The sequence below is a fragment of the Rhamphochromis longiceps genome, linkage group LG17 (assembly GCF_057381845.1).
Source record: "Rhamphochromis longiceps isolate RC_006_pf linkage group LG17, R_longiceps_female_GT1.1, whole genome shotgun sequence".
Classification (NCBI taxonomy): domain Eukaryota; kingdom Metazoa; phylum Chordata; class Actinopteri; order Cichliformes; family Cichlidae; genus Rhamphochromis; species Rhamphochromis longiceps.
The window spans coordinates 29300214-29325982 of NC_140573.1; the positions used below are offsets into that span (position 1 = coordinate 29300214).

At 38.0% G+C, this 25769-nt stretch overlaps 2 protein-coding genes across 2 annotated transcripts; both read right to left on the reverse strand.

The window, feature by feature from the left end:
• Positions 1–1171: 1171 nt before the first annotated feature.
• On the reverse strand, positions 1172–6923 carry kera (keratocan). The gene is made up of 3 exons (XM_085386649.1): positions 6471–6923; positions 2254–3128; positions 1172–2115 (listed from the first exon to the last, which is right to left on the reverse strand). The coding sequence occupies exons 1-3, from the start codon at positions 6479–6481 to the stop codon at positions 1946–1948; spliced, it is 1056 nt and encodes a 351-aa protein (XP_085242775.1). The 5' UTR covers positions 6482–6923; the 3' UTR covers positions 1172–1945.
• Positions 6924–11717: 4794 nt separating this feature from the next.
• lum (lumican) lies at positions 11718–16657 on the reverse strand. Its single transcript, XM_085386936.1, has 3 exons — positions 16511–16657; positions 14757–15635; positions 11718–13198 (listed from the first exon to the last, which is right to left on the reverse strand). Exons 2-3 carry the CDS (start codon positions 15628–15630, stop codon positions 13044–13046), a joined length of 1029 nt encoding a protein of 342 aa, XP_085243062.1. The 5' UTR covers positions 15631–15635; positions 16511–16657; the 3' UTR covers positions 11718–13043.
• Between the last annotated feature and the right edge of the window lie 9112 nt (positions 16658–25769).

Sequence of the window (25769 nt, forward strand, 5' to 3'; positions counted from 1 at the left end):
TGAGCTTATGCAGATGTCACTCCAAAGAAGAGAAAATTCTAGTTGCAAAGTTGAAAAAGCAAGAAAATAGCAATTCATGAATCATATATCACGTTCTTGAGTAGAACCTGGTCAATACATTGCAATTTTAGCTAGTCTGGCGTGGCTGCCCCAACTTTCTGAGTTGTAATACCGACTTGGGGGGTGTCAGAATGTTCTGCTGCAGTGGAACTTAGAAATCGCTACTTCCTGCTTCTCTCCCACATAGCTTTCTGGTCCAATAAACAAAGCCATTGTTGAAGTGATTTAAACTTGCATCCTTTCTGGAGGCTACCACATGGCTATACTTTTGATTGCAAAAAGGCTTCTCTTTGAGTTCATTAGCTATTAGCCAGTAAGCAAGTGGTTTCACGGTTATAGTGTCTTTAGCCACTTTTGGTTTCTTGCAATCAAGATGGCGACAGCAGAAATGTTAAAGGATGCAAAACTGGATTTCAGATTATCTGGTATGTCCATCTTTAATACTGTCACTGTTAGTATGCTAACATATTTAGGAGCCTACTCTTTACATAGCCCTATCTAGTCTGGTACCTACATGCTAATAAATTAAAATAAATACAAACTGCAAAATCTATAACTATATTTTTGCAAATAGCACATCAGTATCTGACATTGGACGTGGCTCCTCTGAAGGTTATAAATACTAATCAAAGTTCCTAAACTGTTTGTTTAACAAAGTATAATGATTCCTAAGGTTGGTTCTTTTATTATTTTTACTCATTGATCACAAGTCCCTTGAATTATTTTATGTTTTAATCACCACATGCACTACCCAAGTAAAATATGTTTGGCCTAAATGTGGCTCACATCTGCAATTTTCTAATGGCCACAGTCCTTGACGGATAGTGCTGACTATTGAGTCTCTTTTCAACAACAAGTCCACCTTATATGGGTTGCATGTCAAATGTGTTGTGACAGCTGGGTCATGTCTGGCCCACACAACATACACAACATTTGCTAGTCCTGTGGGACAAATGTTTCTGTTATCTGGGTTGATAATATAATACATGTTTACTTTATCTGTGCATGAAAACCCTTGCACGGATATATTATTATTACTGTTTCAGTGTTATAGTGATCCAAAGTGCTTGATATATTATGTTAAACGGAACACCAGGATACAAAGTTGTTCTTAGAAGTTTTATTTAAATTGAAGACAATTCAAATGACATCTTATCTCAAATTATTCAGAAAAAGAAATGGCCATAATTAAAAAGTGTCTTGGTATTTTTTTTTTATAAAAACAGTTCTCACATTGTTGTGTACAAAACATTAAGGACTGTTGGCCAGGAATATTCACAGGATTTCACTTTTATTCCCCCAGTATTAAATAAAAATAAATTACCTACAGTAAATATGCAAATTTCTAGAATAGAGTAATTTTCGGAAGAAAATCAAGACCACACACCTATAAGAACACAAGACCAGTTATTTGGCTTCAAGCCCAAAGATATAAAGTAGTCATAGAAAAAAAAATAAAAGTTGTATTTTGATTTTGCATTTAGAAGCTTTAGCTTCTGTTCAATATCGCATAATGACAATTAGTCTCCAAGCTTTTTACATGCCATAAATACATATTGTCCTCCTATTCATGTACAGTTACATTTTGGTTCAGAAGTATTCATGCAGCTGTTTACACCTGCATAAGGCACAGCTAGCGGTCAATAACCACAATTAAAGCTTCTAACCCATCAGTAGTGTCTTTTAGATCTTATTCAGACTTAACTAAAAAAGCTGTTTCCAAGACACAACAATACAATAAGTTCATGCCAACTAATGTCAGATACTTTACAAACATGCAAATATGTATGGCTTCACAATTCTTATTTACCAAATCAACTTCAAGGTCAAGTCATCATTTGTGGAAAATAAGAATTGGCCTAAGAAACAATGTTCGTTTTTCTGTTTAGATGACAATAGACCTAAGGAGACGGAAACACATGATGACATCTCTGGGAATTGGTGGTTGAATTTCATTGCCGTCCAGTCGCAGGTAGCGGAGTCGAGGAGCACTTTCATTAAGTGAATCGCCCAGATCTTCGACAGACACGGGACAGACACCTGAGCCGCTTACAGCTGTAAATTAAAAAAAAAGGGAGTTAATGTAATAAGAATGGATAGATTCCAAATGAAAAATTCTAAAGAACTTTCCTTTAAGTAATTCCAGCTTAAATTGATTTCTGATTAAGCAGAAAATAATACACCTAGGCTTACTTTTGATCTTGTTGTGGTCAAGGTGAAGATGCTCAAGGCCTGAGGGAATGAGAGGAACATCAGTCAGCTGGTTGTGGGACAGCTGCAAGTCCAAAATGCTGGAGATGTTAAACACATTTTTGGGGACTCCACTGCTGGCAAGCTTGTTGTGGTTGAGCCTCAGAAATGCCACTTTTGGCAAACCTTTGAAGTAGCCAGCTGGGATCTTCTCAATGTTGTTGCCATCAAGGAAAAGCTGGGTGGTAGAAGGTGGTAGCCCAAGAGGCATGGTACTCAGCTGGTTCTTGGCTAGATTGATCTGTACCAGGTTGTTCAAACCCTTTAGGCTGACTTCAGTCACAGCGTCATCCATCAGCTTGTTACCCTGGAGGTCCAGAAGAGTAAGTTTATCCAGGCCGACGAAGACACCTGCAGGGATCTTGGAGATTCGATTGCGAGACAGACGTAAATGCTCCAGGCTGGCTGGGAGTTGTGATGGCACTGAAGACAAGAGGTTATCGTCCATGTACAGGTGCACCAGGTGAGTCATTGCACTGAGGACACCTTCTTCCACGCCTTCACTAGTGATTTTATTGCGGTTAAGGTTCAGCCAACGCAGCTGGGTGGCATTCTGCAAGGCATCTGTTGACAGCACTTCAATCATATTGCTCTGCAGATACAGGTACCATGTGTATGGAGGGATTTTAGGGATATTCTTCAAGTTTTTATTGTCACAGTAAACAGCACGAGGGAAGTTCGTTGGGCAGCGACACTCTTTAGGGCAGGCTTGAATCTGGGCAATATGTTCCTCGTAAGTTATGTCCTGGCTGACAGTTAGCCCAATCAGGCACCAGATGCTGAGAAGCTTCAGTAGAAGTTCCATTTTGCTGCTCAGCCTGCGTTAGAAATGTTTAAAAAAGAAGAGAGTATTACAGTCAGGAAGCCCTACAGACAAATGTCTTTCCTTTAAAAAATGTTGAGCAGTTATTCCACACTGCCTTAAGAATGCAGTAACTTCTGACCCCCTTTACTAGCAACGGTCTTTGTAAGATGTTTGATGCAATATGTCTAATAACAGGTAGAATATATAAATCATGGCTATCATCAAATACATTTGGATTAGTGTACTAAGTGTTTGAAATAAATCCCAAATTAGTCCCCACCACCTACTCCATCATTAATTCATTTATGAAGGCAAGCAGCCAGCTGAGAAGTAGTCCACTCATCTGGGGGTTTACTTGCCTTCCAATTAAGTCTCAAAACACCGGAAGCAAATCCAGGTCAACTTTAATTGTATTAGGTCAGTCTAGAAGCTCTCCCACGTGTCAATGCATGCCAGCTTCAGTCTGCATATCTGATGCAGTGATGCATGCAGATAAAAACATATTCAACTAAACATGCAAATGGTGCTAACCCCTGACAGGCGTAAAGGAAGATTAAAGGTGTGATGTTGCAGAAAAGCAATAGATTGAAAGCTCTGCAAGTAAGAAGTAAAAAATAAATGAAAACAAGAACAAACAAAAATCCAAAGTCAGCTTTGCCATCTTCTATCCACTCATCTTCTAAGCCACAACTTGATTCCTCTCAGCTACCATCTGGTGCTTGTTTAAATTCTTGATGCACTCCATGTTTGTCTGGAACTCATTTCGGGTTGCTTTCCATAGATGGCCACACTTCAAAGACAAAGGCGGATAACCTCTGCTCGGAGATGTGCCCCTCATTTTTCACTGTAGAAAAGCCAAAGCTTTGTCAATTAGCTTTGGAGTAGAATACTTAGTGCATTGGCAGCAATGTAATTCATGCTTTTATAAAGTTTAAACCCAGTTACTAAAGCTGCAAGATTAACAACTAACAACCATCAACCCTATAATTCAGACAGTATACATGTCTTTGCCTTGCAGTCCAGTCTATCTTACCTTTAGCCCGTAAAGTTTCCTTTTGTGGAGTCCTATCAAGTGTGGTCTCAAATGATGAGGATGGCTTTTACGTCCCTCTATTTGTACTGCTGGCTTTTTCATTCATGGTGTGCAAGCCTGTCACTCAGGATGACGTTAAAGCTTCTCTTGGCCAGCTAGAGTCTCCCAGGATCAATGGTCATAATCCTTAATAGATGTGTACTGTCCTAAGCCTTTTCAGTACCTGAGCCATGGCACACTTAGAATGCAATTTATATGTCCTTAGTTTGCTGACTTCCACATGTAAAACCATTGCTGGTATAATCGATTTAATGCCACTTTAAGAGTCCTTAATCAACCTTTTGTGCTAATTTTATTCATTGGTTGTCCACTATGTGAATGCAGTTAGTGGGATAAACAAAAAGTACACACACATACAGCTCAGTATATTTGTCATGTAGGCCTACAGATGATCATCTCCACCTCCATATCAATGTTTAAAATAAGTACAGAAAGTCAAGAGTTGTCAACCCTGTCTGCACAGATGGCAGAAAAAAAGAATGTGGGAGGGAATTGCTTGGGGATATAAATCTCAGTTTAACTTATTCTGAATAATTCAAGTAGTATAAGACTTCAAGGAAATATAATGCTCCTTTATTAAGATAGAAATATCCATAGTTTAATCAAAAATACTGGGATGGAACAGAGCATTATCTAAAAAACCTGCAGGAATCGGACAATACTTTGAAATTACCATAGAGAAGGAGCAAAAGGTGATACTCATAGAAAATGCCACAATCCAGTTGAATTTTAAAACATGAGGATTTTCCTGAGCAAATTTGACATTATTAAGAGGGGAGGCACGTTTTTCTGCATTACTGCTAAAGCATCAAGCACAAAGCTGACGCACTCTGCTTAAGTACAAAACCTTGCCCGAAGACATGAGAGGTTATGGGAGGGAAGTCATGCTTAAGCTGAGGAGATTCTACTGCAGGCTGGCCTTGCAAAATGTTTTGCTGAAGCTCGCTTACATCAGAATTGGTGACCTTTCAACATGCGAGCATAAGACTGTGCTCAATTCTGGCAGTGACGGCAGAGCCTCGAATACAACAGGATAATCCCAGCTCACTTGTGAGGATAGGAGCAACTCTCATCCATGATCAGCCATGCAAACCCATTAGAGCTCCAATGTGCACCTGTGCACAGTGATTATTCCTTAACACATGTTTGTGATCCTCTACGATCAGTTAAACAGCCAGACATTTGTCCCAAGCACATTCGGAGGAATTATGCATAAAAGACAAGTTGCTATCTAGAATAGCTGAAAGGGCACACATTTCAGTGCCTTAGCAGTGCCTTTACTGGGTTAGCCAAAAAGCGGCTCCTTTACTTGTGATAAAAGACATATAATGGCATGTTGAGCTGTCCAATTTGTCCAATTCGATGCATTTCTATCAGACTACTGTGTTTGCACACACTGCAGACACTGAAATTGATTTACTTGCAACACAGTCTGTTAATGTTGCACTCTAAATATGCTTTCCCTGTGCTACTTTACTATGGCCAATGAGCAACATGGGGATAAAGTCAATTTGATTCATTCATTTTACACACAAATGTGCTATTTTACAGGATCCCCCAAAGAGAGAGAAGCTAAACACATTAAGGTCTCAGAAATGCTCTCTGTATTAAAAGGTTAAGAGATCGTCTATTGTTATTTTGTTTTTAGTTTTTAATGAGTCATGGCTTCATAGATCTGCAAAGTGGAAACTGTATTTACTAAAAACAAATGTTGGGTAATATCTGCCTGACAGACTAAGGGGCTTCCTGCCAGGGGCTTTGTGTCAGAGCCAGCTATGTTAATTACACAATGGCTTTTATTTGCAATGTATGAGTTTTGCATGATTATTTCCATTTGTTGAAATCCTCTTCATGACTTTGAAATATTTGGAAGAGTTGGCATGACTTTCTGTGTCCACAAAGGACAAAAAAATGTTTTTATGGGTAATTGTTACGTGAAAAAAAAACAGGTTTGGCAGTAAATGCGACTTTCCAAGATGTTTATTTGGAAACTTCAAAAGTACCACAGTTGTTTCTTTGCGGTTCAGTCCTTTCTAGGTGTGAGTGTGTTAGTAAAGCGGCTTTAAATTGGTTTAAAAAGTGCCCAGCTCAATCATGATCATAAGAAGAGATAATAAGTGTAGGTTTTTAAATAGAGGTTAGTAAAGTGAAGCCATATCAAAGATAAAGAGCAATCTCATCAGAAATCTGCAAATTCTCTGAACTCTTTCCACTACTCTCTCAAACAGACTCATTGTAAATGAAAGCCAAAATCATCTTTACCTGCTTTTCATTCGACCAGGTGAGTTTTGGTTCTTGTGCTCCTCCAATGATTAGCTTTGATGATTGTCTGCAGTCTCAGTGGTCTGAAGCAAAAGCCCAGCCTAGCCCTGTTTCTTGTATTGTTATTCTTTTGATTTCCCCCAAGGCTGCACCTTGGTCACCGGTGCAACCGAGAAGATGGAGCGTGTGTTGTTGGTGGGAGGACGATTGTGTGCGAGCTGGGATGTCCCTTCAGAAGTCTGTGTTGCCTACTTTTTGCCAGCCCAGCATTTTTTTTCTGCATCTTTTTGTCTTCCCCCCATTTTTTTCCTTTTTTTATAGAACATGAAGTCATGCTTGAACGATTGACAGTTAAGCTGATGTCACCCCACCTTTAAATGGATGTTTTGCTCTTTACTCATAACTCTGGGGGATGGACACATGATTAGTTATGGCTCATTTCAGCTCAAATGCCTTGGGGTACATTTTCTAGGGTGCAAGGTGAGGTTAGATGGTACTTTACACCCAGCTTTTCACAGAAAGTCTTGTTTTTGTTTCTCCTACATTGCTCATACAATCAGATACAAGCACATACACATTTTTTCTGTATTATTATAGGATATTATAGGGTATTATAGGATATTTACTATAAAGTACCTTGATGCAACTGTTGGCACTATCTACAAAAATAACATAATTACACTCAGCAATTTTACTCACCTAGATTGTACTGGAGAAGATTTTACAGTTTCACTGCAAAAACAACTGCAGAAGACAAAGATTTTCCTTGTGTCTCAAACCGCAATTAAAGTTAACCACTCAAAGTAGAAAGACATTGCAGGGAAAACTGTTATTTTAGTAAATGTGACATGATACACATCAATTTATTGTTCTAATGCAAGCATTTGTATATTTTTCACTGTGATGTTGGCAAATATTTATCCATGGGTATCCAAACCAAGCATGAAGACTTAAATCAAACAAAAGGTGTGCACATTTCAACTCACTTTGTTCTTGCAGTTCTAGCTGGGCTTCTTCTTTTTTTTTTTTTTGCAATACTAGGCTTTCCATGAAAAGGTATGCTACTTTGTTCTATTTATTCCTATTAAATGGCAAAAGGTGAAAAAAAAATAAAATAAACCTTTTTAAGAGAACTATAGTGTGTAAGCTTAGTGGAAATTACAAAAACTGGGGTGATTGTTGATTGACACAGTTTATGAGTAAAAATAGCGATAAACAAAAAGAACAGCTGGAGGCAGTCTGGATTGAAGGATGATCTATGAAACTGGGTCGCCAGGCTACAACAGCTGATTATACTTTCACCTGCCATCCCAAGCAGGAAGATATTAGGCTTAAGGTTTTATAAAAGACTTTATTGTCTAGACATAGGCAGCAGGAGCTCTACCTAAGATTTAAATAGGGGCGGCACAGGAGGAAAAGGAGGAAATTGTCCTACACTTGGAATATGATTGTATAAAAACATTAGAGATGTGAAAAAGCTGTTAAAGTAAACATGTTACATTTTGTAATGGTGGTAGCGGTGAGGCAACAGCTAACTCTTTTACCTCCAGACTTGTATCAGGTTTACCTGAGCAAAAATAGCTAAAACAGACTGGATGACATTGGGAAGTGGTGTATTTCCAGCACCCAACGACAGACAGATAACTTTTCATAATTGGGTCAAACTGACGTTTACAGCAGGATTGAATTATAAGAGCCTAGCATGAGTCAAATGGGACATCTGGAATCAGTTTACATAATAGCTATAAGTGCCACGTATAATCAACTAACCTACTCTCTTTAAATGGTGTCTGATCTAATAAGAAAACCTAGACCAATGCACCAAGAAAGACGTTGTTCCAGCGCATATGGTGCTTATCAGCCAGGATTAGCAGTGTTGTTACAGTTCGTGTAAAGCTTTGCAAAGGCGCTGGTGATCCTGTGTAAGTTGTAATAAGTGAATTTTAAGTACATACCTAGAGTCAGTATGCGTGTTACTAATTTATTATGCACATTGATAATGAGGTGTGTGCATTAAATACATTATAGATGAGAGAGTTAATCACTGTGAAATTATCTACAGCTGCTTAAGACTCAAGCAAGGCTCAAAATAAAATAAAAAACCAGCCAAACCTCAGGCTTAATCTAAGTCTGACAACATGTTCAGAATGATATTTGGCAGCTGTAATAGTTGCCATGTTAATGATCTCATATGAGCAGAATGTGCAGTTAGAATGAAGTGGAATCAAATATTAGTTAATTTTGTAGATGCAAACCTAAAATCTGACTAAATTCTGATTATTACCCAAAACGGTTAAATTGATGTATTTAAATTATTATTCACGTAGGTGTTGTTTGCAAAAAAAAATATGGCTGTAAACTGTATATGTTCTCAGATAAAATGAGATGAGATGGCCGCCCCTCCCTGAGCCTGGTTCTGCCGGAGGTTTCTTCCTGTTAAAAGGGAGTTTTTCCTTCCCACTGTTGCTAAAGTGCTTGTTCATAGGGGCTCATATGATTATTGGGTTTTTCTTTGTATGTATTATTGTAGGATTTACCTTACAATAGAATAAAACGCCTTGAGGCGACTGTTTTTGTGATTTGGTGCTATATAACTAAAATTGAATTGAATTGAAAAAAATGTCATATTTTGTACATGTTGAAACTTCTGCTGTGTTGAGGCTTGCAGAGATTTATAAACAATCTTTTTTAATTTCTAAAACAGGAACAGATAATGAAAATTGGGCATTTTAGCCTCTGACAAGACTCTTCTGAGGATAATTTTTCTGGTGATATAGGCACCTTTTGGTCCTTTTAAGATCTGCAGTTTAACCTCATGGTGAGAAGAATATACAAACACAATATGCAATTAAGTAATTGAGGAATTAAGGTTACATTTTTATTAAAGCGACCGTTTGAATTAGATACAAAGTAAATATGTTAATAAGTGTACTTTGTAGCTGTGTCTTTGACGCCTTGAAAACATCTCATATATTCATGCGAAAAAGAAGGACTTTACAGGCACACCCTTACTGCTTCCTTGGAAATTAAGATGGTAAGTAGCAGCTAATCAAATGCATTTGATTAATTAAAAGTGTGACCACCTAAATGACAATAGAGGCTTTGTCAGTTTGATGGTATGGAGCATTGAATTGTGTTAATATAATGCCACAACCTCACAGTACTGGGCATCTAGCAAATTCACCCCAAGGTCAGACCATGTAGAACCTAAAAAACTGCAAAAAAACCCCAAGAGCTATACTTCAGATTCTACAGGCTTCAGTTAGCAAAATGTTAAAGTTCATGACAGCACAAGGAAAAAGACTGAATGAGTATGTTTGGAAGGGTCACCAGAAAAAAAAGAGACTATTTTCTCTAAAAAGAACATGGCAGCACAGCTTGGGTTTGCAAAGTTGAATCTGAACAAACCACAAGGCCTCTGAAACAATGTCTTTTGGACACACCAGACCAGAGTGGACACGTTTGCTCTATGCCTGACAAAAACCAAACACAGGATATCAGCACAACAATATCAGGGATGAAGGTGGAGGGGTGATGATTTGGACTTGTTCAACAGCCACAGTACCTGGTCACCTTGCAGTCATTGCTCCTCTGTATACCGAAGTATACAGTCAAATGTGCAAGAGCTCAATTTAGGCCAAAACTGTGTCATGCAACACGACAATGATACAAAGCAGAGCAGAAAATGCACAACCTAATGGCTGAAAAAGAAAATAATCAAGGTGTTGCAATGGCCCAGTTGAATTCCGGACCTCAGTATGATTGAAATGTTGTGGTGGGACCATGAGAGAACTGTGCATGCCAACAAACCTCTATGCATAAACAAATGCCCACAAACCAATGAACTGAAGCCACATTGTAAAGAGAGCGGGCTAAAATTCCGCCACGACAAATGTGAGAGACTGATAGTCTTAGAGACGAGGATTGCTCCAAGTCTTTGCTACTAAAGGTGGTACTACAAGCTACTGAATCATGGGTTGGACTTATTTTTCACAGGACTGAATAAAGTCCAGTTTTTATCACATGACTGTATATGTAATCTCATATTTAATAATGATACATTTTCTTGTGAAGGAAAAGAAAGCATACAACTTTCCAAACACATCTACTTTATATTAACATTCAGTCAGCATGTTTAAATGGATTGTACCTCTCTGGAAAGGAATGTGTGGGTTTTATGTTTTTTTCCTCCTTCATACCATTAATCCCACATTTCTCAGACTCTGAGTCACTGTTAGTCTGAAAGCACATCATTCTTAAGATGAACATAAAACGTGATGCCTATTTTGTTCTCTACAGTTTCTTTGCAGAGGGTATGTAATCATAATAATAACAATAATAATCATGTTTATCACAGTTGACAGGAAAATAGAAAGTTAAAAATAGACCTTACTGAACAGTGAGATAAGTAAGAGTGGTGAGTCCTCCCTTTTTGTTTTGAAGGACCACAAGGAACCTTTACTGTAAAAACAATAATTTTGAAATCTTCAGCCACTTGTGGTTTCTATTTGAGACAGCTGGGAGGGTAGATTTACAGCAAAAATTATTTCCACTTAAGCTTATATCAAGCAAAACCCTGCAACCCCTGCCTACCTCGTGGACCAGCACAGCTGTTTTGCACAGCTGAATAGAAATATACACGATAGGTTGACTGTGCAGCTCCTTTAAATTAATGGCTAGAGAGAAACCTGCTGAAACAAGATGACGTTGAAGCCCACTATGCACTGTGCTTTGAAAAAGGTTGAATGTAAATAGTATGTTTAAAGAACACTAGCAGGCCTCAGAGAATAAATAAAGAATCTTCTGACTATAATAGAAATCTTATAAGATGTTATTTAAGGGTCTATTTCATTAGTCGTTCTTCTTCCACTCATTTTGCAGTTCCATAACTCAATAGTGGTCATGTACTTACTTATAAAGATTCCTATAAAACTCACACATTTTTTACAAGTGTTACAAAATTGAAATTTAGACTAACCTGCCAATAGGCGTGAATGTGGGTATGAATGATTATCTGTCTTCCTGTATTAGCTCTGCAACAAACTGGCAACCAGTTCATGTACTCCCCTTTTGCCCTTGCTTCTGGGACACACCCCCAGCATTTCTAGGAAATAAGTCCCAAATACAGGATGTCAGATTAGTTAACTCAATTCTTTACATTTACACTAAGTAAGACTTGTAAGTTATTTATAGGCTTACATATAGGCAGGCTTACCAATGATATCATGAAAATATGTTCAAACATAGTTCGTTCAACTGTGTTTAATTTTCTTACAGTGAATCCATGAACAGTTACTGAGTCAAAGGTGTCAAAAGAAGTCATGAAAAAAGGAAAGAAAATACTAGACAGATGTAGTAACCTAATAAAATAGACACACCATTCGATCAACATGAAATTGGTGCCATTTTGATGTAATGCTGGTAAGAAACATTTATCAGTATTAAACACCAACAACAACATAGTAATGAAAGCACCTTAACTGCAAAAGCTGTAGTTTATTCAAAGAGTGGCACCAAAGGGTGCATGCAAGTAAAGAAAATGTTGTATACAAATTAGTAATGTGAATGACAGCAAATAGTTAGGCTTTAGTTAGTATACAGAAACAATCTAATCTCGAGATTACATCATTCTAACATCACAAGGTACAACTAAACAGAGAAACATATCAGCTTTAATAGTAATTTATTCTGAACAGAATTCTAATCCTTTGAAGAACTAGTTAATTATTAGGAGAAAACAGACATTTCTTAGTCAATTATCGTTTATTCAGTAAAAAAAACCCAAAACAAAAGTCAGTCATTGGGACTTCATAAAAATTTGTTTCAAACCAGTTTAAAGTATGCAGTATATAAAGGCAGACACGTTCACAACACTGATATATTCCCTAAAACCGCTATGATGAAAACACGACTGCAACGTAGCTGCTATTATACACCCACCCACCCCCATTTTCTTCTTACTCTACACATTAAATCCAAGTATGCAGTCCTTATGTGCTGGTCCTTTGCACAGCAATGGATTATTATTAATAATAAAATCCCCCTGATTATATTATACATGCTAGACACTGAAACATACAAGACAAGGAAAAAGAGAACACTAGGGCTGAATTAAGACATTGGAAAACTCTCGGTATTATTATATTGTGTCTTTATTCAGTGTGCTCAAAAACAAGTTTGGAATGTTTAAAGTGTGTGTTATAACCAAAGCATAATAGTTATTCATCTCATGGAGTTTTCGGTTATTTTTAGATTGTGTGCATTTCAATTTTTTTAAACTTCGTGATTTAGTATTGGTTGGTATGTAGAAATATTGACAATGAGTCATTTGGAATATTTGTTTAATGCCTGTTGAATTTATTGATCTGATTGCACGTGCATGCCTTCTTTTGTATCACACATTGGCTAAGCTATAGATTTGTTCTAAAGCTTGGCCAATGTTTCCCAGATTATCTAGTACCTATGTCGGACATGCAAAGGCATGGCAGTACTACGAAAGACGTATTATTAGGACATGTGAATCCAGAAGGTTATGGGCTGAGCTTTGTCATGATGATAGAGAAGAGCCGGTCCTTATTCGAACATGATATCTGAGGCTTGGCGCAGGCAGTTGACAGCGTCAGCTGGCATGCTGCTGTGAGTGACGTTGTTTCCATCGAGACGCAGATGCTTCAGACGTGAATAGTTCAGAGGTCCCATGTGCTTGCAGAAACTTGACAGGTCAAACTCTACAAATGATAAAAAGTGGAGATCGTTATAGCTGCCAGTAGGGATTTTTTTAATATATTTTTTTTACATTTTCAACCCCTTAACCTGGTAAAGAGAATGACAAAAGTGCCTTGGAGGTGTGCCAAATTACCATTCCTTCAACTGCTCTGGTTGCAGCTGCATTGAAGTCTTTGAGAAAAGGACCCTTCATTTTCCTCAATTGCTTTTTCCCCTCATCATAGGGGGAATTTTCTTTTTCTTAATTATGGCTATATCGCGAGAAAAATGGATGATAAAGCAGAGAATGCATTGGGGTATGGCGACGTTTTAACTGACATGTTGCTGATATGTGCATTAACTGCCCTTGCTTTGTCGCTCAGATCCACCCCTTAATTTGAGTTATAAGATACTTAAAAAACAGTGTAATGCTGTTCAGTTTTTATGTTAAGTACATTTAAGCTTTTTTTTTTTAGGTAGTTAAAGTTGGCATCCCAAAATATATCACTAACAAGCTAGTGCTAGCCTTAGCATGTTAGCCCCAAACTTGGCTATGTCAGTTTTTAAAAAGCCAAAGTGATATGACTAAAAACGAGAGTTTCAAGACTTCAGAACTGTCAATAACTAATCAGAGATGCCATAGTCGCTATGTCCATCCTTTACATGCCTGCAGTCTATAGTTTAAAAGAACCTTGATGAACATTTGCATTACAATGCTTGTTTGCACATGCTGTAGAGTTGGAATTGTGCATTTGCAATCACACTGCTGCTTCTACTAAGAATCACACTTTTAATAATAATGATGATGATAATAATAATAATAATAATAATAATAATAATAATAATAATAATAAGGTTAAATATCAATGGCTTTAAATATAAAGTGAAATAAAAACAAAACAAAACATTACCTTGTGTTACCAATGTAAACTTCTCCATTTCTTCTCCATTTCAGGTCACATAAATATACACAGTTTAACCCTTCTTTTCATGTAAAAGCACTCATGCTGTAGCCAGCATCCTACTTAATGTCATTTTGTTTTACACAATGTTTTTGTTTTCAGATTTCAGCTGAAAATAAGTTATTTATATTTACAGTTTAAATTGGTTAGTTAGTTTAAATTACTCCCTTCCTCCTGATCTAATAATATGGATGTTTAGCATAGTTGGGTGTCACATGACTGGCACAGAGAACTGGACATGCTAGCCTGTTAATCTTTCATCTGGTTAGAAAACATTTAAAAAGGATCGTTTGGAAAGTTCTGAACTTTGTATCAATTACTCTGCTTTTGGAAAATGGTAATGCCAATACCCATGAACAAACTAAATGGCTTCAACCTAGAACCTCTCTCTGGTTTTACATTTGATAAGCCACGCCCACATTTAAGCTATCCAGTCATGCGTGTATAATTGGCACAAAACTGGCCTAACTAACCAATTAACCTTGGCCGTATTATTTTCACATGTTTAGATATTTCATTGAGAACACAGGAACTCGAACTTTGATGCTGTTCTAAAAAAACTTTAACAAAAAAGGCAAAACATTTAGAATCCTGTGATGTTAAAATGCTGATCACTCACTGTTGATTTCATTTGCCTGAAGGTAGAGTTGCTCCAACTGCTCGTTGATCTCAGGGATAGACTGCAGTTTGTTGAAAGAGAGGTCAAGCTCCAGCAGTGATGTCACATTGAACACTCCAGCAGGGATCCCTGAGTCCACCAGCTTGTTGTGTGAGACTCTCAAGTACTGAAGTGAGGGCAGCTTGTTCAGGTATCCTGCTCCAATACTTTCAATGACATTGTAGTCAGCATAGAGCATTACCAGTGAACTGGGAACACCAGCTGGGAGCTTCTTCAGCTTGTTGTGGCTTACATCCAGTGACAGCAGCTTCTTTAGCCCTTTGAAAGCCCCTGAAATGGCTTCAGAGGTCAGGTCATTGTGCTGAAGGTGAATGGAGGTCAAATTCTCCTTGTCAGTCAAGAGTCCAGAAGGAAATTTGGACAGCTTGTTGTTCATAATTCTCAGCTCCTCAAGGGACTTTGAGGGAGGAATGGCTGGCTCTGTAAGGTTGTTGAAGCTGATGAACAACTTCTCCAGGCCTGAGAGTTTGTCAATTGTGCCCTTTGCTATTTTAGCATTAGTGATCTGGTTATTGTCAAGTATCAGCCAGCGCAGTGTGTCAGTAACATTATCAAACACTCCTGCCTTGATCTCCTCAATCAGATTGTTCTGGAGGTACAGGTACTTGATCCCTGTTGGAACTATGGGAACAAATTTGAGCTTGCGGCTGTCACAATACATGGCGCTGGGGAAATTGAATGGGCAATCGCACTCTTGATTGCAGTTGGGCGATGATGGCCCCATCACTGGATTAGGTTGGTAATCATAGTCATAATACTGGCAGAGGGACAGTGTGACCAGCACAGCCAAGATGGGTACACGCAGAGGCAACATGGTGTCTGCAGATCCAATAGACAGAAAGAAAGGGGAGGTAGGAAATAAGATCAAAATGTTATTATTGAAAATCTGAATATATAAAAAGGAATAAAAAAAAGTAAGAATAAAATGTAAACTTTGAAGTTGAAAATTTGTTAGGATAACTCTTCACCCACCCAAGAGAATGCCACACCCACTCCCCAGTGTATTAAAGCATATTATATGATCAGTCAAGGAAGACATTACTAATTTGGAGAGCACTGAGCCCTAGATTATTTTAATAATCTGTTTGAATCACATCATTATAGCTGCAGCACAAGCCAAACTGCATGATAGAGGTTTTTTAAAACATGAATTGAAGCAGCAACATAATGTGGATGTTCCAAGAATACACAAAAGCCGATGTAAATGCTTCGAAGGCACGCTTTACGTTTTCAACATTTAAAAATACATGCTTTCTGGCTACATAATTAATGACTCTAACACATATAAAAACAAAAATCTATATTCGTTCAGAATCATGGCTTTTCATACTCAAGTCTGCAGACAAAGGAAAACCAGAATAATTGAATCCAGACCCATGAAAAATGCAGACACTGGATCCAAGAGCAGAAGATTATTTTCCAAAGTCTAAAGTCACCAAAGTCTGTCACACAGTCTTTAAAATGCATTGCAGACATATGTAAACAAGTAACAAACTAAGGCTCACACACCCAAATGCAAATGATCAAACTCCTACTTCTACTCATTAATTGTTAGTGCACATGTATTTTTTTCCTTCTCTGCTGCAGCACCAGCCAGTGCCCTAAAGCCTTGTAGTAACACTTGGTAATCCCAGAAATATGGAAGAATACTCAAACAGGAAATCACAAATCCATGCCCTCAGTCGCAAGCTTACCTGTGCTTCTCTCTCAGTGTGCGTGTGGGGTGGAGGGCCAGTAGGTAAGAAGAGTTTGGTGTTCAAAAACTGGAAGTCTCTGGAGAAAAACACAGAGAGAAAGAAGGAGAGAGGGGGAGGAGAGAGAGGGGTAGATGGAGAGACACAGAGAGGGAATAGGAAGGGGAGGAGAGGAGACGAGGGGACGAGGGGGGGTTGATAGGAGGCTTCTTCAAATAACTGGAGTCCAGGCATCAGATAAATTGAAGATGTCATCAAAATGAATTTCTGAAAGAGCATCATCCAAAAAGTTTTGTAAACTAACCAAGAGCAGGTGCATCAAGTAACAGAAATATTGCACCATGTACGACGAAAATAAAAGTAGTTTTCCCTTTTTATTGTTACCTGTCACTATTACAGTCAAACCATGTCATTGCATTTGTTCACACTGGAAAAAACAAACTTTAATTTTAGTAGGTTGTGCGTGGAAATTTTCAAAGGGCAGGAGAAGCTAGGTCTGGAAAAATGTGAAAACAATCTCTGGCAGACCCGTAACGCAGACACTGGTCATGAAAAAGAATAAATTCAGCTGTTCTCCTCGAGCTGTGAATCAGGCTTTGGAAAATTTGACCAAGAAGATAAAAACAGCCAGAACAGACTTACATAACACTTGACGTAAATATTTCTTCTCCTCTGTTTTTGACCAAAAAAACAGGTCAAAGCAGATCCAATTGATCCCATATGTCTACGATGTAAATTATTGTACTTTTCATTCTTGCACCCTTTATTTTGCTTCCCCACATTCTTTTACAGTGAATATCTGTGTCATATTCATTTATAAACAAACAGTAAGACAAAAGAAGAATGCGGCCCGTGGTGGCCATAACTTCTCTAAATACTGCAGCTGAATAAGGAGGTTTAGGGGAGTAAAGGGCCAAATGTTTCTCTCATTCGTTGGTGGGCATCCATACCAGGAATTGGCACCTGGATTTAATTGGTTGCAGTGCAGCCTGTTAGCCGACTCGCATATAAATCATAAACACCTTCCTTGACACACCCCTTACATTTCATGGAGAAAACTCCCACATTTAAATTCTAACAACAGAGTTCTTTTTAACAGTTGGATCCTCGCTATACATAATGACAGTTTCTTAAACTGTATGCAATTTAAGAAATTAAAAGGCCAATGAGGCATTATAGATATGCAGAGTTTGGAGAGGGTCCTCATGTGTCTCCAAGGAGCTCATACTGAATGGTTTGATGGGACCTAGGAAATGGGACCAACAGAATGTTTATTGGATGCTATTTTTTACGACTATGTTTAGGCACTCACTCCATGTGATTTATTAAAAAACATCCTGCAATTCTTTTGCACCTACAGTGGGATCACATTTTCTAGCAAGGGGTCAGAGTCAGGGTACAGTCCTGTGAAAACCTTGATTCAAAAGCTTGCAGAAGCACCTTTAGCAGCAACAACGTGAAAAAAATTGTTTTTTGTCTCTCACATTGGATTTTGGCCCACTGTTTTTTACGGCATTACTTCAGTCCACAGAGGGTGTTGGGCATTCATTTATGCACAGCTCTTTTAAGATGCAACTGCAGATCTTCAGGTGGGTTGAGGTCTGGACTTTGCTGTTGTGCTTGGGTTCATTGTTCTGTTGAATGACCCAGTTTGGACCAAGCTTTAGTTCTCGGAAAGATGGCCTGACATTTCCCCCTAGAGTAGAATGCTCGACTCAATGACTGCAACGCGGTTTGTGCATTTTGGCCAAATATCTCCACTTTGGTCTTATCTATTCAAAAGACACTGTTCCAGAAGTTTTGTGGTTTGTCCAGATGCAATTTTGTGAATCTAAGCCATGCTGCCATGTTTTTATTTTAGAGACAAGAAATTTTCTACTGGCAGACCTTCCAAAAAAGCCATCCTTGTTCAGTCTTTCTAGTTGTACTCATGAAATTCAACATCTAAAATGCTGACTAAGACAAGTAGAATCTAAGATGTTTTTTTTTTAAGTTTCTCTGAGCACTGCATGGGACAATTTACTGGGATATTCATCTGCAGAGAAGATTGCAGCGCTGTGTTATACCCTCTTAATTAATTAAAGGCACAAATGGTGTACTTAAGTTTTCACTGAAATGCCAAAATGCTAAAAATCCTGTTATAGGTCACTCAGTAAACAAAACTAAGACAAAACAACCCAGTTTAACATGTGACAAATTGAATGAACCTGTCTAAATTCAGAAAGACATAACTCACAAACGTCTGGATTATCTTTGTTTTACATAGATGATTCATAGATGACAGCTAATGATGCTTTCAAGTTCCAGTTAATGTTCTTTTATTACATAAAACTTGCAGTAAATTTGGGCTACTTTTAGAGCCTCCATATTTTTAGTAGATATAAATGGCTTAGCTGTTATAGCAACACCTCAAACTCCAGACAGAGATAAGAGATATCCAGATGGTGGTTATCAACTTTCTTCATAACAACAGGCTTTCATCTTCAGGTACTGTGCACACTCACATAAAAGGGAAGACTTGACATGTTATTTGACTCATCCTTCACACAAAAATCATCAACAGAGCCTCCCCTACCCCAACCAGAGACAACAGCAGAGGAACAGGTGACAGAAATCTATAAAGAACAGAGAATTGATCAAAAACTATAAACTATATTTTAGCTGATGCTCTCTGTGCTGCTGGAAGAGTAATCTATTAACTGCTTTATTGTGATTTATCTGTCACACATTATGTATTACAGCCCCATACTCCCTTGAAAAAAACAAAACAAAGCAAAAAACCCCCCCAACAACTGGATTTTGAACCCAATTCCCAAGAAACCTGCACTGATCTTTTGTGTTTAGGTGGACACAGACCAGAAGTGGTGTCCAAGTGACAGATGTATATCCACTACTATGTAGCCATGCAGCTGCTCAGCTTCAGTTAATGTTCAGGAGCCGGTAACTTTTGTCTGTTTGGTGCGACGGGCGTCAGGTAAAAACACTGTTACTGTTACTGGAAACAGTGGCTGTAGACAATAAAGCAAATTAGTAGAAGTTGTGGACCATAAAACCTAAACAATGATCTTTAAATGCTGAGGAGTTCTGCTGAGATAGGAAAAAAACCCTCTCACTGGTTTCCTCATTATGAGTGACTTTCCTCCCACCTCACATTTAATTCATTGTTGCTGCAAATTGGAGCCAATAGTCCAGTGTGCACAAACAATAAAACCTCTTGATAATAACAACTGTCTTTGCATATTCCAGATTATATACTGAATAAAAATATTATTTCAATGGTCTCAGCACAGTTGACATATTTGCTACAAGCTGCCCAAAATGTTTATTTCTTTGAGGCGTTTGTACTTTTACCCCTGTTATTGGAACTGTTTTGTATGAACTCAGACTCAAGTTTTTCCAGACTGTTCGTTTAGTTGAGGCTGGAAAACAGACATTTAGTCATTTTGCTTAGTCACTATGTCTCTTTTTGAATGTGTTGATGTCTGCCTTATGCTGTCCTATCCTTTCCATTAGACCAGAGGACTGACACTGGCTCTCACCACAGTTTTCCTAATGCTTTATTAACTGTAACTTGTGTAACTCTTAAGTAATCATTCCAATTAACACATTGTTTTATGTGAAATATTATCTATATGGCTCACATATATAAATTTTCTCTTCATCAAATTTGAATGACAAGATTGTGCCAAAGTATTTTTTATTTTTATTGTTTTTCCTTTTTCTTTCAGAGCTCAATGTAATAACATACCTTTCCTACATTTAAAAGCCACCGTGATTCCTACTTCCTCCAAAAATATTATATATTGATATATTGACTAACAACTTATTAATCTAAAGGCTGAAGCTAAAAATGAATCACTCTAACCTGGATGACACATTCATACATCCCATGTGTGTCTGACAGAACAGATGCAGATGTAAAACTGAATGCAAGCAGTTAATGGCAAACGCTGGGGCTGAAAATGAAAGTAACATGGAAGTGTTACAAACCTCTACTGGCCTCTTGAGACTGGTTCCCAGAGGTAGACTATATGTAAAAGATGGCCATAACCAACCCGACATCATCCAATTGGTAAGGTCCTATTGTGAAGCTTTTATCGCAGCATTTTCCTGGTTGCCATCTTGGTCTTTTGATCATGATGGCAGAGCGGCGAAACTGACTGAGAAACCTAGGAGCACTTTCCGCCCATGTGGTAGTGACGTACCAGTCACAATGCTCGCACACATTATGTTAGAGTCACACTAGGGAAAACAATGGTTGGACAATATGGCACAACCAAATTTATTTGCAACTCTGTGCAATGAACTTGCGATCTTGTTACATTTGAAGTGGCTGGTTTGAAAAGGGGGACCAGGTTTGTGCCCACAGTAGAAATCAACAGAAGCAGAAATTCCTCCACAAATAGTGATATAGTTGCTGCAGGATGGTTATTTAACTACAAAATGACACTCAGTTTGTACGCATACCTTTGACGCCATGTGGATTAGAGAACATCCAAATTAACTTCAAACTTGTGCACCTTATTCTTATGTTTTTTAAAGTCATTACAAAAGTATGCTGTGTAATCATTCCACCCTGGAAAAAGAGTAGTTCAAACTTACAATATAAAGTGCCCTGAGGCAACTGTTGTTGTGGTTATATATAAATGAAATTGAATTGAACTCCTGTGTAAATGTGAAGTTGCAGAGTGTCTGAGCCATTTTATACTGCTATCCTGCAACTATGTTACTATTGGTGGAGGAATTTATCTATCAAATCTACAAATCTAGATGAATGTAAGCAATTATTGTGATTTATTTCCCCCTTTGAAGGAAGGGAGTATCTAATCAGTTCAAGTTGTTTGTTAGCAGTCTAGTGTCCACAATTTTTAGGATATAATTTTCATATGTTGTGTGATGGAAGATCCCAATAACAGTTCTAGCTGATTTAATTTAGGTGACAATTGGGTGGAGTTAAAGGTCCAGGTCAAACAAAATGTGAAAACTTGCCCACAGTTTTTTATGGATCGTCTTCAAACTTCGCAACAATATACTAGGCCTTGGCGGACATGTGTAACTAGACTGACAAAGCAATTCTCCTTGACCTTTATTGTTACCACCCAAGGTTAATCTCTTTGTACTGTAGACGGTAACAGGAATGGGATTGCTACTCATTTGTCACAGTTAACGGCTGCGTTATGACAAACAAAGTGCATGTAATTGCATCTTATTCCTGTTTCGTTGCTGTCTTAATGCACCAAAGTTGACTTCAAGACAGCTACTGGCTGTGAACAGACCTGGTCCCCATCTTTGAAGCCACCGTATCAAACGGAACAAGATCATAAGTTCAGTGCTTGCAGTCAGTTAAGTTAATGTTAGCCAATAACTTAACACTCTGGTCACTGCTAGCAGTCAATATGGTGGTAACAAAGATCTAATACTGATGCTTCAAATGGCAGAGGCTCAAAAGATGGAGTCCACCTTAGTGATCATATATTGAAATATTCACACATTTAAAAAAAAAACCCTGAAGCTCCACATAGCACATGTCCTAATGTTTGTTTTCTTTTAGTAAATTTCAAGGTAAATTACATATGGCTGAGGTTTATGATATTTTTGGAATCAGTAAAAATGGCAGCAAAACAGGAACTTGATTATTTTTTACAGATAAAATCAGATAAATCACAAAAAGGACGAAGGCATCCAAACATGGACATACAAATCACAGAATACTCTTCAAATGTAACTAGAAAAAGTGTTTTTCTTTGGTTGCTCATTGTCTTTGCTGTGTTCCTGTCAATGGTTTTATGAACCAATCTGAAATTATGCTCTTGTTTTGTTATTATCCTTAGTCAGCTTACTTGCTCCTATAAAACATGTTCTTGTTGACTTTTAACACTGTTTTCCTCTTAATTATACTATTTGTCATATCAAGCTAATTTCTTCATGATAGTTGCAAAAATTGCTCAATGATGACAACGTAGTTTGACAAAAAATCTATGAGTTAGCGGTTTGCAAAGTAGAGCATTCACTGGGCAACCTGGCCAACCTTTTTCCTTCTTTTTTCCTTTAGTGAATAGTTCACTTGGCATCTGGTAAAGCACATTAGTTTAACATTAAATGTGAAATAGACACAAAAAATAAATACATTCACTACAACAGTAGCATCATAGATTGGCTATAGTCACTCAGACTAACTAGGGATGAAGCTGGATTTTCTGCAATGAAGATATAACTCTAGCCTCAGTCTTTTAGCAAGATATTGGTAGATCTAGATTTTAAAAGTACCTGCTGCATGACTCTCAAAAATAGCACGCAATTCCAAATGGTACATATGCTAACTTTGTGCAAATGACCTTTTTTGAAAGCTTTGCAATAAAAAGAGACCTTAATGGACACCTAACTACTTTGAATCCCACATGGATCTTACACAGCATTTGTGCACCATATAATATAGTCTGCACATTTTTACTTCATCTAACCTTCAACTAACCTTTTTTTCTGTATACAAAACATTGCATATTATTCTCTTTTTTTAATCAACAGATTTGCATTACTTAATGTTAGACCTTATTTCTGATCAACAGCGCACTCAGACAGATAATTGCATAAAAATAAAGGGGGATAGGAAAATAAGAGAACACTGAACAAAGTAACACACATATGCACATGGACTGCCAGGTACACGGATGGAGATCCAAGCAAGCATATTAGCAAACAGGATATTCTTGGACTTCTTGGCACCGACACACAGAAGCTTCTAATAAAGTCTCAGACAGCACTCAGACACCACCTTCTGTTCCTACCATGTGGTCATGTGGCTGTGCTTAACACAGAGAGACTCATCCCTGGCAGCCCGAGTGATTCTCTCACCTGGTGTCTCATGGGCTCACATGTGCTCCAAGAGTGACCCGGCAACAAAATTAGATGACAGGATCTACTTAACAAAACAGAGCTTTGCGCGTCTATTTGTAACACACAAACATGCCTCAATTTTCTTTAAATCCCTAAATTAAAGGATTTAGTGTAAAGTAGACCAATTTAGGCACATTTCGTGTAAAATACCTCGTGCAGTAATAACAGGGTTTAACACATTGTTAAGGTGTTGATAGGTAGATTAAGGAGAATACTACATTGATGATAGTCAGACAGATATAAGCTCAGGGTTTTTTCTATAAGCTGCATTTGATAAATGTAGTTTCAAGCAAACATCTGCATGGATCATTGGCACATCTGCTTCTCACCAGGATCTCACGACTCTCCTCTCATAACATGGTGAAGGGCACAGGCTACTTCAATTGCATAACACTAGACACTTATTCTTAGCAATCGGTGTGATCTGTGCATGCTCACACCCCAACTAGTGCTTCTCAAGTTCTCCAGCACATGAAGTAAAGCACCAGACACACATGCCTAAACACACACAAGTCCTGGCAACGAGAAGATAGACGACTGTGCAGAAGATCAAGTTGCATGCTGCTCTGGCATGTGTCTGTGTGTGTGAGACTGAGGCAGAAAGGCGGATGGAAAATAGAAAGTGCTCTACCGATAGCCACCACATGGGGGCAACAGATTGAAGAGCATTCATGTTGTCTAGCTGAACCCGCTCTGAGGTCCTGGGATGAGCGCCAGAGCTCAAACACTGATGCTTTCTGTCCTTGTCTAAAGAAAATAGAAGAACCAAGTCATATCAGAGGCAGAGAGTTCTGAGCTTTTGGCAACTCGTTAATACTTAACATAACATAGCATGTTTTTAATTTAATTTACCAAGTGAAATTATTATTAAACCCCAAACATTTTCATGACAGGATGATCTCATGAAAACTGAATAACTCATCAGGTTAAATAGTGTCTGGTGTTTTAGAACAGAAGACTAGATTAGAATAGCCTTTTATTGTCATCGTACATGTACTACAAAATTGTGTTTATTGTGTTTCTTGAGTTATATGTTTCATTCTACTTCAATAAGCCAATTATATTGTTTTCTGTTCTAACATATTATTTTACATGGACTGCTGAACAACTATCCAATGAAAAGGATCACTGCATTTGTTGCTGCTGCTACTTTCCCATGTATGTCCTCAGAGTTGCCTTTACTATAAGCAGTCCAAGTGTAAAGGCATGGTAAACTGCTTTTTTGGCTTGATTGTAACAGAAGTATGACAGAAGTAGACTTTCCACTGATACACATGACTGCAAGGTGGATTAATTAAAAAAAAAAACCTTGATCTGTGTTACATTTTTGGGAACTTCATGGGTAAGTTCCCTTTATAGGAAATACAGCAGTATATACGTTGCAATATATCCGATGATCTAAAGGCCTTCTCTGGCTTATTTCATATTTACTAATTATGTTACTGGGTATGATAGTGACGGCTGTTTGAATGGAAAAGATGCGAGACGTTTTGCACTGTGTTGATCATAAAAAAAGGCAGGCTGCTAATGCTATGACAGTTCTACTGTCAATACCTTACAAAAAAAATCACTATTGAATTGAATGAATTGAAGGTGTGTAGTAGGAACAAGAAAAATGCTCAAAGAAGCCAAAAAATAATGATAAAACCACAGTTTTGAATTAAATAAGATATTGTAACTATATTAAAAAACAAAAAACGTCTTGTCACAGCCTTTTTTGGAGTCAGGAATTTTAACCACTATATATATCTCATGGGAGGCCAGTTTCTTTTTTCTTCAACCTAAATATTCCCATTAAAGTCTCCCAAATGACTCCTTGACTATAAATCTCCGATGGCTCACAGGCCAGAAATGTTTCTTCTGCAAATACTATTTTTTTCATCCCGGACCACAAAACCCATCAAAATGAGTTAGAGCCTGCTGGGGTAGCTCGAAGCAAATTAATCTACCATAAGTTAGATTTTTAAGGCTCTTTACAGCCTTCACCACAGTGTTTTCACTCACCTTGGGATCTGGATGTTGTGTGATGGTGATTATAGAGCTCTGTTATCAAACCTGGTAACCTGTGTGAAGTGTACGTGATGTGTTTGTGTCTGAGCTCTGGTTTCCTCTGAAGAATCAAACACACCGCACAGGAGACTTTATGGTGATTGCACTGTGTAGTATTTGCAGTTTGGATTTTTAACCTATTCCTGCTGTAATAGGGCAAGAGGCTGGGTGCACTCTGGACGCAACATTTGCAGCATACATGTAAATATAAACAGTGTAACAGTCGACTGATGATCTGCTCAAAGTGTCTTGTTGGGAATGTCTTCAACCCCCGGAACCATACACAGCATAAGTAAATGTAGAAAACACACTAAAA